The following is an 11,916-nucleotide window of genomic DNA, read 5'->3' as shown; positions in this document are numbered from 1 at the left end:
AAAAAAAACATATATATATACATAAGCAAGAAAGTAGAAATGGAATATTATTAATGATAACATGCTTGATTAGGTCACTATGCAGTCTATTCTAGATGGGAAATTACATTTAGTATGTTGTGATGATGCTCAGGGAATGAATGTTACGGGAAAAAAACGAAAACAAAAAACAAACAAAAAAAAACGGTTAAACTATTCGTACCATTTAAAAAAAAAAATTGGATATTTGATGGCTGCAGTGAGCGGTATGGGCCCAGTTGGGTTCTACTTTATAGTATGCTCTTTTTACCCAATGGGGTTTAGGCCTAAAGTCAGACTTGAGTTCATGTAGAGGCATGTGTCAGCTGTGATAACTATTGGAGAGACTTAGACTAATTAAGATCACTGACAGATCATTTGGGGAGGGGTGAGGCACGGAGGGCAATCGGGGATGACAGGGACAATGTGGGAGGAGGATGGGTCATAACAGAGGGAGGGGGATGGGGAATCTAGGATGGTAAAACAAAAGGCAAGGTATGCAGGACACAAGAATTGGGAAATTATTTGCTGAGAACATATATGTTGACGTGCTTGATTGAGCCAATGCACAGTGTATTTTGGATGGAGATTCATTTGTGTGTTGTGATGGGAAAAAAATTATAATAAAAAATAAACTATAAAAAAAATCGAGAAGAGGATAGAGAAAGATAGCAAGTGAACAATAGAGAGGATGTTAGTGAGAAACAGATATGGTTTATTATCTGTTGATGATGACGTGTATAGTATTCTCAACTGGACTGGTCTGGGAAGTATTTCATGATGGGTGAAGTCTTCTAACAAGCAAAATGAGAAATAGTGATTGACTGTTTTAAAAAATTATAATAATGATAATTATTGGGAAATGCATGGAAAAGACATTGAATGATAAAGCGGGGAGACTGATGTCTCTGTATTGACTGACATGCATGGCATTCCCTTTTGAAAAAGCAATGGAAGTCAATGTAAAGTTATATGTAATCCAATGTAATATAAAGAAGATTATGATGATAATATAAATAAAAAAAAAATGGCCTGCAAATGCCATTTGGTCAAGCACCTCCAAGGTCCTAGAAAAGAGTTCTATGCTTTGTTGGGTTCACTTTATACGATTCTGGGGTTTCCTGAACCCAGCAATCAAGAAAAAGTCCAAGAGCTGAAGCTGATAATATGTTAAAGGTTTTTTCCTCCCCTCATCTCTGAATTGGGCTAACTGAATACATCTGAGTGCGGCATCATGGCTAAAGATACCACAGGCTTTCCAGCTCCTCTCCACTTCCTGTTGCCGGTCTCAGGGCAAGATCTAGCATAATGAAGTCCTCTGTGGTGTTTCTGGGGCTGCTGCTTCTGCTTGTTTTTGTAACCTGGATGTGTTCTGGGCAAGAGCCAGGTATAAGAGTCGGCTTTGACTGCCATGCTTTGGAGGGGTGGTTTCTCAATCACCATGCTTTACGGGGGTTTTGGTTGCTAGACTTTGCCTGCCCAAGTTAGTAACGCAATAGTTCTCATTGGTCCCATGCTTTCTCTCTCCCTTGAGCCTAGCTAATGCTGTTGAATGAGTGAAGGAGTGCCGTACTTGGTTGCCATTATTTTTATAAGGCTTTTCAGAGTCAGTCTCTCTTCCTCTCCCACTTCTTTCTTTGTGCCAGCTACTGGGATTTCCTTCCCCTTAGTCATCCATGAGACACATGCTGCTGTGTGGCACATGCCAGGCTGAAATGTTAAAACAGGATCTATTTCCAAAGAGCTCAGATTTCACAAAGACCCCAGATATTAGGGAACTTAGTGCCTGGTATGAGTGCCCTAATAACAACAGACCTCTGCTCACCAAAGAGGCTCAAGGACATGACCGCTGTGGTTCTTTCTCAGGTAAACATTCTGGGTTCAATGCAAGTTATTCTGGCCATTTGGGGGGTTTCAGGGAAGAAATAGACTTTCTGAGACAGAAAAAAAAAAAAAAAAAGAAGTAGTACTATAAAGTGAATCTTTCTATGAAAATCTCTGAACTCCTTTTAGCTAAAGATGATCTTCTCTCCCAAGACTTAATCCTGCTCAGAATTTTTTTGAGCTGTTCGTTAAACAGAATTGTTAACTGGTTTGCTTTTTCCTCTTTTAACAGTGTTGGTGGAATGCAACCGTTTTAATTTCCGTGCTATAGTTAAAAGAGCACTGTTTTATACCGACGAATTGGTAGGTCCTGATGAGTTATTTCTAGGGACTGGCTGTCAGGCAATTCACGTGCGACTAGATGAAATGGAGTTTGACTATCCTGTTACTCTCTGTGGCATTGAAACACAGGTAAGAGAAACAACCACTTTACCTATCATCATCTACGAAGTCTTCGAAAGTGTTGCCTTATATTGGTTCTTTTATATTATAAATATAATATGAAAGAACTTCATAATCTATCATTATATTGTAATATTATACAGAAGTTATACATATAATATAGAACACTAGAAGCATATATGTTATACATATTTATATACTATACATATAGATGCCATAAATGATATGGAAGCCTAGGAACTAAACCTAAAGAATCAAACCTTCTCTTCATTTTTATTCATTCACCAGAGATCTACTATGTGTAGTATACTGAAAGTAAATAAATTCAAAGTCCTTTCTCTCAAGAAGCTTACAGTCTATCTGGACAAAGCACTCACTACTTGTACAGCATGATATAGTATCCAGCATTTTCACACACTTTCTAATCTTCATGATCCTGTGAGATAAATGCCATCCATACTTATGTAGATTAAGGAATTGAGGCACAAAGCCACAATGTAAATTTAGAAAGTTAGTATATAGCTGAGCCAGGGAGAGAAACCAGATTTGCTGATGCATATTCTAAGTCTTTTGTTTTGTTTTTCAATTATGACTCTGGAATAAGTGGGATAGAATGTATAACAATGATAAAAAAAAAATCACCAGAAGAATTCAGGGAAAAGGACCGTCTAGGAGGATCTTGAACCACAAATAGACCTTGTTCTTCTCTATCTCACAAAGATAACTGAAAATATACCCATAGTATATCAATGTCAGAGTAAGAAAAGCTTGAGAAGATTATGATATAGGAAGTCTCCACCACACCAAAGGTAAGTATAATATATCCAATTCACCTTGTCTGTATTTACACTTCTTAAACATGGGGCTAAATATGTCCTGCCAGGATCCTGGCCCTCAACTTACAAGCAAGGAATAATTTGGACATAGTGCTATGGACATATTTCAATGGATCCTCTTCACCGACCCATAAGTATCATGGTCTGAGAGCGCAGTTTATGCTTGTCCAGCACATACTACTACACTGGTCCTGTGTCCACCCCAGCAAGGTGCTAGAGACTCAGGTATCCTTTACTACATCTACCATGAGGAAATCTAAAGGCATTTTGAGACATGTGTAGTCATTGAAAGCAGCCACTCCTAGAGCCCTTGGCAACAGCATAAACCAGTAATGATCAAGCAGGGGTGATTTTGCCCCCAAGAGGACATTGGCAAAACTTGAAGACAATTTAGTGGTCACAACTGGAGTGGAGGGATGATACTGGCATCTAGTAAGTAAAGGACAGAGAGGTTGCCCAACATCCTACTTGGTAAGGACAGTCCCTCACAACCAAGAATTATCTGACCTAAAATGTCAATAGTATCCAACTTGAGAAACCCTTGTCTAGATCATCACACTCACCTTCTCTCCTATCTTGGAGTTCTAAAAAGCCTAAGGAGCGCTAGAATCAATACAATTAAATGAGCTTAAAATCATTACAACTAAAAAAGCCTACACACTGAATTTCATTGCTAGACAATCCAGATGAGGGATTTTGTATGTTTTTAATTGTCTTTGTTTTGTCTTACCGCTTTTGAATAATTGAATGAGATAAATCACTGAGACCTCAGAAAACAAATGATTCATACATTTTTTTTTCTAGAGGTTTTCGGTATAGGGCACGTGCACTTGCCAGACACAGAGAGAGAGACATAGAGACAGAAAGCGAGAAATCACCCCCCAGGGGGAATGGTCATGCCGCAATCCCTTCTCCTCCATTCTCCTCTCGGGATCTTGGGCATGCACGCACACGCTCCTGGCGTGAGTTTTAAGCCACTGGGTCCAGGACACGAACTGCGGTCGACTACATGGGAGTACAACGACATAGCCATTATGCTAACTGCTGGTTCCTATGATTCATACATTTTAAAGGATATTATGCAGCTTATAATTTATATAACCATGGAAGGACAGTGGAACCTTCCTATTAAAGTAGGAATAAAGTATACATTCATAAGATGAGGGGTCTTCAAAAAGTTCATGAAAATATATGTTATGAAAAGATTATATATAGATTTCAAAAAACTTTGTACCAAACTGAACTCATACTTTAATTACATATTTCTACAAACTTTCTGACATTCTCTCATAAGTAGTATGACCTAAATTATATAAACAGTGGAAGACCAGGATAGAAATACATGCAAATAATTCCAGAATTGAATCCAGAATGATATGCTCATAAAAATTGTATCTTGTTTGTTGAACACCAAACATATTTTAAATGTTCTCTATAGGAAGTATATTTTTTATGTTCAGGAAACTCAATTGATTAAATTGTCTTCTTTTTGTTCTAATGTTTTAGAGTTCTGGAAACCAAAAGTACAGAGAAAATACGTTTTAATTCAGAGTTATCATATAAAGTTATTTCAAAACTTTATGACAATCTCTTATCTTTTAAATCTTCTCCTTATAAAGCAATTCTTCTCTAGTAAGCTATGAAATTTTTTCTTTTCTAGAATGTTTGAGGAGGCTAACTTAAAACCTTTAGGATCAACTGAACCTCAGTTGTAAATTCTATTCAAAACTCATATGCCATGTGTTTTTTATTCTGTTCTGATTAAGCTAAGTGCCTGTGTTTTGCCGAAGAGAACTTTAGTCACTTCAATTAGGATAAATATCTTGATCTCTAGAAATAGTAAAGGACTAGATTTTAATTCAAACATTAAAATATGGTGTGACAAATGAGCATGCATTTCAAAGGTCTCTTTTCCTACCAGCTTTTCTATGATGGATTTGTCATTCATTCCTGGCTTACCTACACACCAAGGAATGAATCCATTTCTGCTGAACTTCGCTTGCAGTGCGTACTTCCCAGGTCAGTCCAAATTATTCATAGCTCTTTTGTTAAATGTATCCACTTACCCTGAGACTTTGAAAGTCACACTGTTTTACTATATGGCTTCTCCCACTGATAGCATGGTAGTTCGTATTATTTAATCTCTACAGCAGTCCACTACTCGGAGGTCAAACTTCAGACTAAATGAGTTACGCAACATTACAAGGCCAAGAGTGAACTTTGCCTCTTCATTCTAGAACCTTGATTCTTTGTCTTCTTGGCTATTAATTATGGGGACAGACTGGTAACCCTATTTCACAGCACCATGTGACACACAATATTTATAGAGGTTCCCTAAGTATGCAGATTGACTGGCCCTTCCACAGTTCAAGAGGTTGTGTGTTGCACAGAAGAGATTGAGTTTGGAGGTCAAATAAATAATACATTTTTCCTTTTGAATTTGAAATCAATGAAGTAATAAATCACATAGAAGATGTAGCTTATTTATAAGAAAGCCAGTTGGCAAACCAGGCTTTAGGTCACAGCTAGAAGATTCTGAACTCCACCCTGAAATGAGTTTGCTGACCCAGAGGCAAGGACAGTTGTACAATTGAAGATCTCTCCTTGAATGCTGAAAAGCCTACCCAGTAAGCAGAAAAAGAACATAGCTTTCTACAGTTTGACCCCCAAAAGCTAGTGGGATTGAATTAAATGTTGATCAGGTCTTTCTACCAAATTTACCATCAGATAATGCTTTCTTATTCCCCTGAAGATAATTAATAGAAAAGGCCTAGAGAAGATAAAATTTCCATAGTTTCCTTTCCTGGAGAATGGACTAAAACAAAACAAAAAAAATCTTCTCTGGAAAGTTAAAAAAACTTTTTTTAAGTATCCAATAACCAATTAAACAAAAAGGAAAATAAAATTCTATAGTGTAAGCAGTAAGTATAAGCTTTCTTATAAGCAAATTGAAATTAGGTAAGGAGAATGAATTAGAAAGTTTGCTAAGTGTAGATTCTGCCAGGCAACAGCTTTCAAGCAAAGTACTTCTTGACCCTTGCAAAAAACAACAGCTTCATTTATTGAAATTTTACTACATGTCAACCACAAGTTTATAAGCACATCAAGCATTTCAATCCTCATTATCAACCTTATTCATGAGTCACTGGTATTGTCCCTGTTTAATAATGGAGAAACTTGGGCACAGACACATGAAATATTCTGCCAACTTCACACAGCTGGGAAGTCCCAGATTTGATTCTGGGCCAAATCATGGCTGAAAAAGCCCCACTGTTTTACATCACTATGCCCTACTGTTCAGAGCTAGTAGTAAGCACTTATCTCATTTTCCAACCTGACTAGATCCTAAATCACATACAGTCTTTTTGAAATCAAAGTAATTAGATTGTTTAGCTCTTGGTTATCTGTTAAATAAACTTCGAGATTCTAGAAATATCTTGCCTTAGACTAATTATGCTTTTCAAGCAAAAACTACTATACGCACTGTGAATAGCTTCTTGAAATCATTTCTCTTAATCTAACAGAGAACAGTTTCTGTGTCCACCCACAATGGAGGATTTGGTGAGAGGCATAGAGGTTGAATAACTAATTATGTGTTATAGCTATTAAAGCAAAGGTTAGGAAATATCTGAGCTCCATCTTGAATGACAATTTTTTAGACTCTATATTGCTTTTTCATTCTTTTTTTTTCCCCTTTGAAAGCTCCTATGTCTCATCTGAGGAAACCCCTAGCAATACTGAAATGAACAAAACAATCGCCCTACCACCTCCTGCTCAGCACTGGTTCCTGATACAGTACAGATACTGTATGAGATGTGACTGTGCTCACTTCAGAGATAACTGGGTAAGGATGCCTTTGAGGGGTAACATTTAATGTGCCCTGTCATGTCATTTATGACTGGACAAAAAGGATTAAGGCCAAGTAAAAAAAAAAAAAATTTTTTTTTTTGGAGAGGTTTTTGCTATAAGCACATGTGCTCGCCAGAAAGACAGAGACAGAAAGAAAATGGGAAATCACCCCCTGGGGGGATGGCCACATCACAATCCCTTCTCCTCCAGGGATCTTAGGCACACATGCACACACGCCCAGCATGAGTTTAAGCTACCAGGTCCAGGACTTGAACTACAGTCGACTACATGGGAGTCCAGCGACATAGCCATTATGCTAACTGCTGGCCCCAAGGCCAAGTTAAAACTGATAAGGTATAAACCCCCACTGAGGCCCAAATGACACAATTCAGTAGGGAGGCATAAAGCAGGGAGGGGTATATGAAGTTCTGTCTCTCTTGGACCTTGTATCACACCATATTTAGAATTAATATAAGGAAGATCCCCACCACTACCAGTCTTCTTTATTTTTTTAATTTTATTTATTTATTCTATGACTGAATGAGAGAACCCCTAGCAAAGTTTGTTTTTAATTTGCTATAGAGACTGTGTGCTTGCTAGAGAGTGAAAGCAAGAGAGAGATAAAGAGAGAGAGAGAGTGAGCGCATGCACAAGCGCTCGCACAAAAGCAACCCCCAAGGAAGAATGGCCATGCTACAATCCGTTCTCTTCCATTCTCCTCTCAGTCTTATCAGTCTTAAAAATTCTCTCAACACCCTACGGTTTATTCCCCCCACGTGGGTTGTAAGAATTCCATTTTACAAAGTTTAAAACTGAGCATTTGAGTATATTACCAATTACTGTAATGGAAGGAGGAATAAGTTCCCAAGTTGCCAGCTTAGAAGATTTCTTTCTTTAGTTTTCACAAAGAGGCCAATTTCTTAAGGTTGGGAAGAGCCTTTGAAGGATATAATTGCACTAAATCATTTGGGTTTTTCCATTAGATCCAACAAATTTTTAAGTATATATAAGACTTCTTTGATTCCTTCCCCCTCTTTCCATAATCTATAGGAGACAGGATTAATGTTACTCCCACTCTTAAAATCTGGACTATCTCAAGACTATCCATGACACAGTTCACATGTGGGAGTTATGAAATAAGTATATCCTAAAGTTATCCTTGTGTATTTTAGGTGGTTCCATTCTCATGGGCATGAACTCAGAGAGACTTCCTTTTATTTTGAAAAATAAATCTGGGGACCAGCAGTTAGCACAATGGCTATGTCGCTGGACTCCCATGTAGTCGACCACGGTTTGAGTCCCGGACCTGGTGGCTTAAAACTCACGCCGGGTGTGTGTGCGTGCGTGCGTGCCCAAGATCCCGAGAGGAGAATGGAGGAGAAGGGATTGCGGCATGACCATCCCCCCTGGGGGGTGATTTCTTGCTTTCTCTCTCTCTCTTTATCTGGCGAGCATATGCTCCCTATAGCAAAAACCTCTCAAAAAAAAAAAAAAAAAAAAACTCTGAAAGTGGAGTCATATAAATATTAGATATCGGCTGCTTATAAATTCTGTTTATTCCACAGTCAAGGCCTTTTTATGGACCACACAATCACTCTCTTCAAAGGCATTAGAGCCATCCTTTCATCTTTGAATTTTAGAAGACTGAGCCTTTGGAATTCAGTAGCAACATAAAGTAACCCAGTTTAATGATGTAATGTGGTATTTTATTTTTATATATTTGTGTGTTTTTAATTCATTTTAATCCATTGTAATCCAGTTTATGATGCCTTTGAGAAGAGGCCATCAGTGTTATTTTTTTAATTTTTAATGTGGCTACAACTTGTGAATAAAATTTGACATATTTTATGGCATGTTTCCATTTATTGCTTTTCTAATGTAGTAAGCTAAATTATTAAATTGAGAAAGTTAAATTCTAAGATGCTGAGCTAGTTACCAGGAAAGTGGAAGTTGGGAATACAGTTATTACAAATCTTGTTTTTTATAGCAATTTAAGATCTAACTGTTAAAAACTAGCCCTAGTTGTATGCATTAATATGACCAAGAAGCTCACATGGCCAACCATGGTTCAAACCTTAGTGCTGTCAATTCGAAAAAACATACCACGTGCATACGTGCATACCCATATGCATATTCATTCATGATTTTCTTTTCTACACCAGTTTGAATAACCTGTCTTCAATACTTTATGTAGACCATAGGCTATAAAGACAGTGTCTGACCTACGAGAAGTCAATGTCATAAGCATGCAGTTATGTAAACTTTGTTTCTTTCTGTGAAAGAAAAGAGCTGGGAGCTATGGATGAATATATACCGGCTTCAAACATTTGTAGAAAAAGGGAATTAAAGTATGAGTTTATTTTGGAGCAGAAAAATCTTGCAATTCATGCATAGTTTATTCATACGTGTTTTTTCATGAACTTTTTGAAGACCCTTAAGTAAGAAATACTGGTATCATTTTAGAAAGATAGGAAAGGCTTCTTCAAAGTAATCATTGTCTTCAACCTTAAGGAAGATGTTGTTCTTGGGTGAAGGGGACAAAGAAAAGAGTGTACTGGGCAGAGACAGTGGCATGTTTAAAAGTGCTTATGTCTGAAGCAATAATCTATGTTGATATAATACTAAAAGGTCCTCTATATGGTTAAAGTTTAGAAATATTAGAAGTAGTAATTTTCAATGACATTGAGGGCCAGCAATGTAGCATAGTGACTAAGTGCTGTGCATTGGCAACTGGATCACACAAGGCTGACCCTTGATCAAGTCCCAGCCCCAGCAGATTAAAAAACACACCATGGGGGCAAGCAAGTGGTGTAGTGGTTAAGGTGTTGGACTCCCACATGGCCTATTGTGGTTTGAACCTCAGACGTGGCGGCTTGAAACATACCAGGTACATATGCATTAGTGCCCAAAATCCCAAGAGGAGAATGGAGGAGAGAGGATTGCAGCACTGCTATTCCCTCTGGGGGGTGATTTCTCACTTTCTGTCTTTCTGTCTCTCCCGCGAGTGCATGCACTCTCTAGCAAAATTCTCTCAAAAATAAATAAGTAAATAAAAATACACCACATACATGTGTGCCCAAAATCCTGACAGGATGGAGAAACTGAGGAAGAAAACGTGGTGTGACCATGCCCCTTTAAGGGTCTCTCTCTCTCTCCTTCTCCCTCTCCCTCTCCCCCTGCAATAAAAAATTTAAATATATATATACACACAAACACACACACACACATACATACACATGGTTGAAATTTTAGTCGAGGCTACAGAAAAGGGCTGGTATGCCCCAAATGCACTGTCTCTGATTAAAAATACTATTCAAGAAGCTGAATGGGGGCCAGTAGCTGTCATGATGGTTAAGGTGCCAGATTCCCACATGGCCGACTGCAGTTCAAGTCCCGGACTTGGCAGCTTGAAACTGACGCTGAGCATGCGGTGGTGTGTGCATGACCAAAATCCCAAGAGGAGAATGGAGGAGAAGGGATTATGGCATGGCCATACAACCTAGGGGGTGATTTCTCACTTTTTCTCTCTCTGTCTCTCCAGCAAGCACATGTGGCCTATAGCAAAAAATCTCTCCAAAAAAAAATTGAACAAGAAGAAGCTGTGTAAGTGTAGATATCAGCTCATTTAATAAGTAATTGGAAGGTCTATGGTCATATGGAAAGAGATGTGAAAGGAGCACTTTAAACCCGGCAACCCCCAATGGCGAGCTCCAACCCTGCCTTCTACCCAGTGTCTAGCCCTGTTCTCAGGGGTATCCTGCCTTGGGGGGCCTGGCAGTGATGAGAATACAGCAGTGAATACATCTCTGCCTTCATAGACACAATTTTCTGGTGGCAGAGACAGAATTATACATAATTTCAGGACAAGTTCTGTTTAGCATAAGTTATTTAACAGACAAAAATATGGAAAGGACATCAATTTTGAATAGGGTGCTCAATCAGGTCTTCCTAGAAGCTGACATAAGCCAAGATGGAAGTCATCAGTATAACCATCCATGTGAAGGGCATTCAAGACAGAAGGAAAAGTTTGACCTGTTCAAGGAACAGAAAGATGGTCAGTAACCTCACAGCAATAGTTATCAATAAGGAAGTACCAACTCCCCTCACTCCTGAGCCAAATATAATGTAAGGGAATTTCAAAAAGTTCACGGAAGAATGGAAAGTATTTTGGTACAAAACATTTTTTGAGAGCCATGTATAGTCTGTTCATAATACACATATTGTACAGACTTTTTAAAGACCCTCTACAACCCCCAAGAAAAAGAACCAAGGTAGCAGTTGTGTGTTTCAGCCTCAGTTTGCTCATCAGATGACATGACTCATAAAGTTATCAGCTGAAAGTTGCAACAGGTCAAGCAGGTCATGAGGACCTGAACTGTGAAGGTAGGAATGAGGAAGAGGTAAGTTCAAGAATTTTTTTTAATAGAGTCAAATATTGTGTTGATTAAAAATGACAGGACTTGATCTAGTCCCAGAGTATAGGGGTCAGTGAAGGAAGCTGGATCTCCCTATGGTTAGGGTCCCAGCCCAGTGACTTGGAAAACATGGTGGGTACATGGATGTACACACTCAAATCCTAACAAGAAGGAGTAATGGAAGAAAAAGGATTGTGTCATGACCACATGTGCTAATGAGTGCTTGCTTTCTCACTCTCACTCTAGTGAGCACACTCACTCTGTGTCAATAAGAACAACAAAAAGACAGAATTTATAAATGTGAGCAATTAACCCCATCATCCACACTTCCATCTTGTATACAAAAAGGCTACTTTCTAAGAGATTTGACCAGGTAAAAGTAAGTTGTAAATCACTAATCACTGTCATAATGTTAAATAGTAACTTTCCAAATTGATGAGGAAATGAGAATAAGTGTAGTTACAAAAGGTTAAACAAGTTATGTGCAAGTCTGAGCATACGACCTGTTTTTA

The 11,916-nt window shown here is 38.3% G+C and overlaps 2 protein-coding genes across 5 annotated transcripts in view; one reads left to right on the top strand and one right to left on the bottom strand.

The window, feature by feature from the left end:
• Positions 1-11,916, bottom strand: part of OOSP1 (oocyte secreted protein 1) — a 111,271-nt gene that overhangs the window by 14,516 nt on the left and 84,839 nt on the right. The window lies entirely within an intron of this gene.
• Positions 1,734-8,764, top strand: LOC102488223 (oocyte-secreted protein 3-like). Its single transcript, XM_027771428.1, has 5 exons — positions 1,734-1,884; positions 2,135-2,313; positions 5,062-5,159; positions 6,843-6,984; positions 8,555-8,764. Exons 1-5 carry the CDS (start codon positions 1,734-1,736, stop codon positions 8,600-8,602), a joined length of 618 nt encoding a protein of 205 aa, XP_027627229.1. The 3' UTR covers positions 8,603-8,764.

This window comes from Tupaia chinensis, unplaced genomic scaffold, assembly GCF_000334495.1.
Source record: "Tupaia chinensis unplaced genomic scaffold, TupChi_1.0 Scaffold000213_1, whole genome shotgun sequence".
Taxonomy (NCBI): Eukaryota; Metazoa; Chordata; class Mammalia; order Scandentia; family Tupaiidae; genus Tupaia; species Tupaia belangeri.
The sequence above is the reverse complement of the archived record's forward strand: the minus strand, read 5'-3'. Positions and strand labels throughout refer to the sequence as shown.

What these genes read in the sequence shown, in the direction of transcription:
- LOC102488223 (XM_027771428.1), top strand. Translation starts at nt 1,734, where the DNA reads ATGTTAAAACAGGATCTATTTCCAAAGAGCTCAGATTTCACAAAGACC. An exon ending in CCGCTGTGGTTCTTTCTCAG is followed by an intron (nt 1,885 to 2,134) that starts GTAAACATTCTG and finishes CTCTTTTAACAG; the next exon opens with TGTTGGTGGAATGCAACCGT. An exon ending in TCTGTGGCATTGAAACACAG is followed by an intron (nt 2,314 to 5,061) that starts GTAAGAGAAACA and finishes TTTTCCTACCAG; the next exon opens with CTTTTCTATGATGGATTTGT.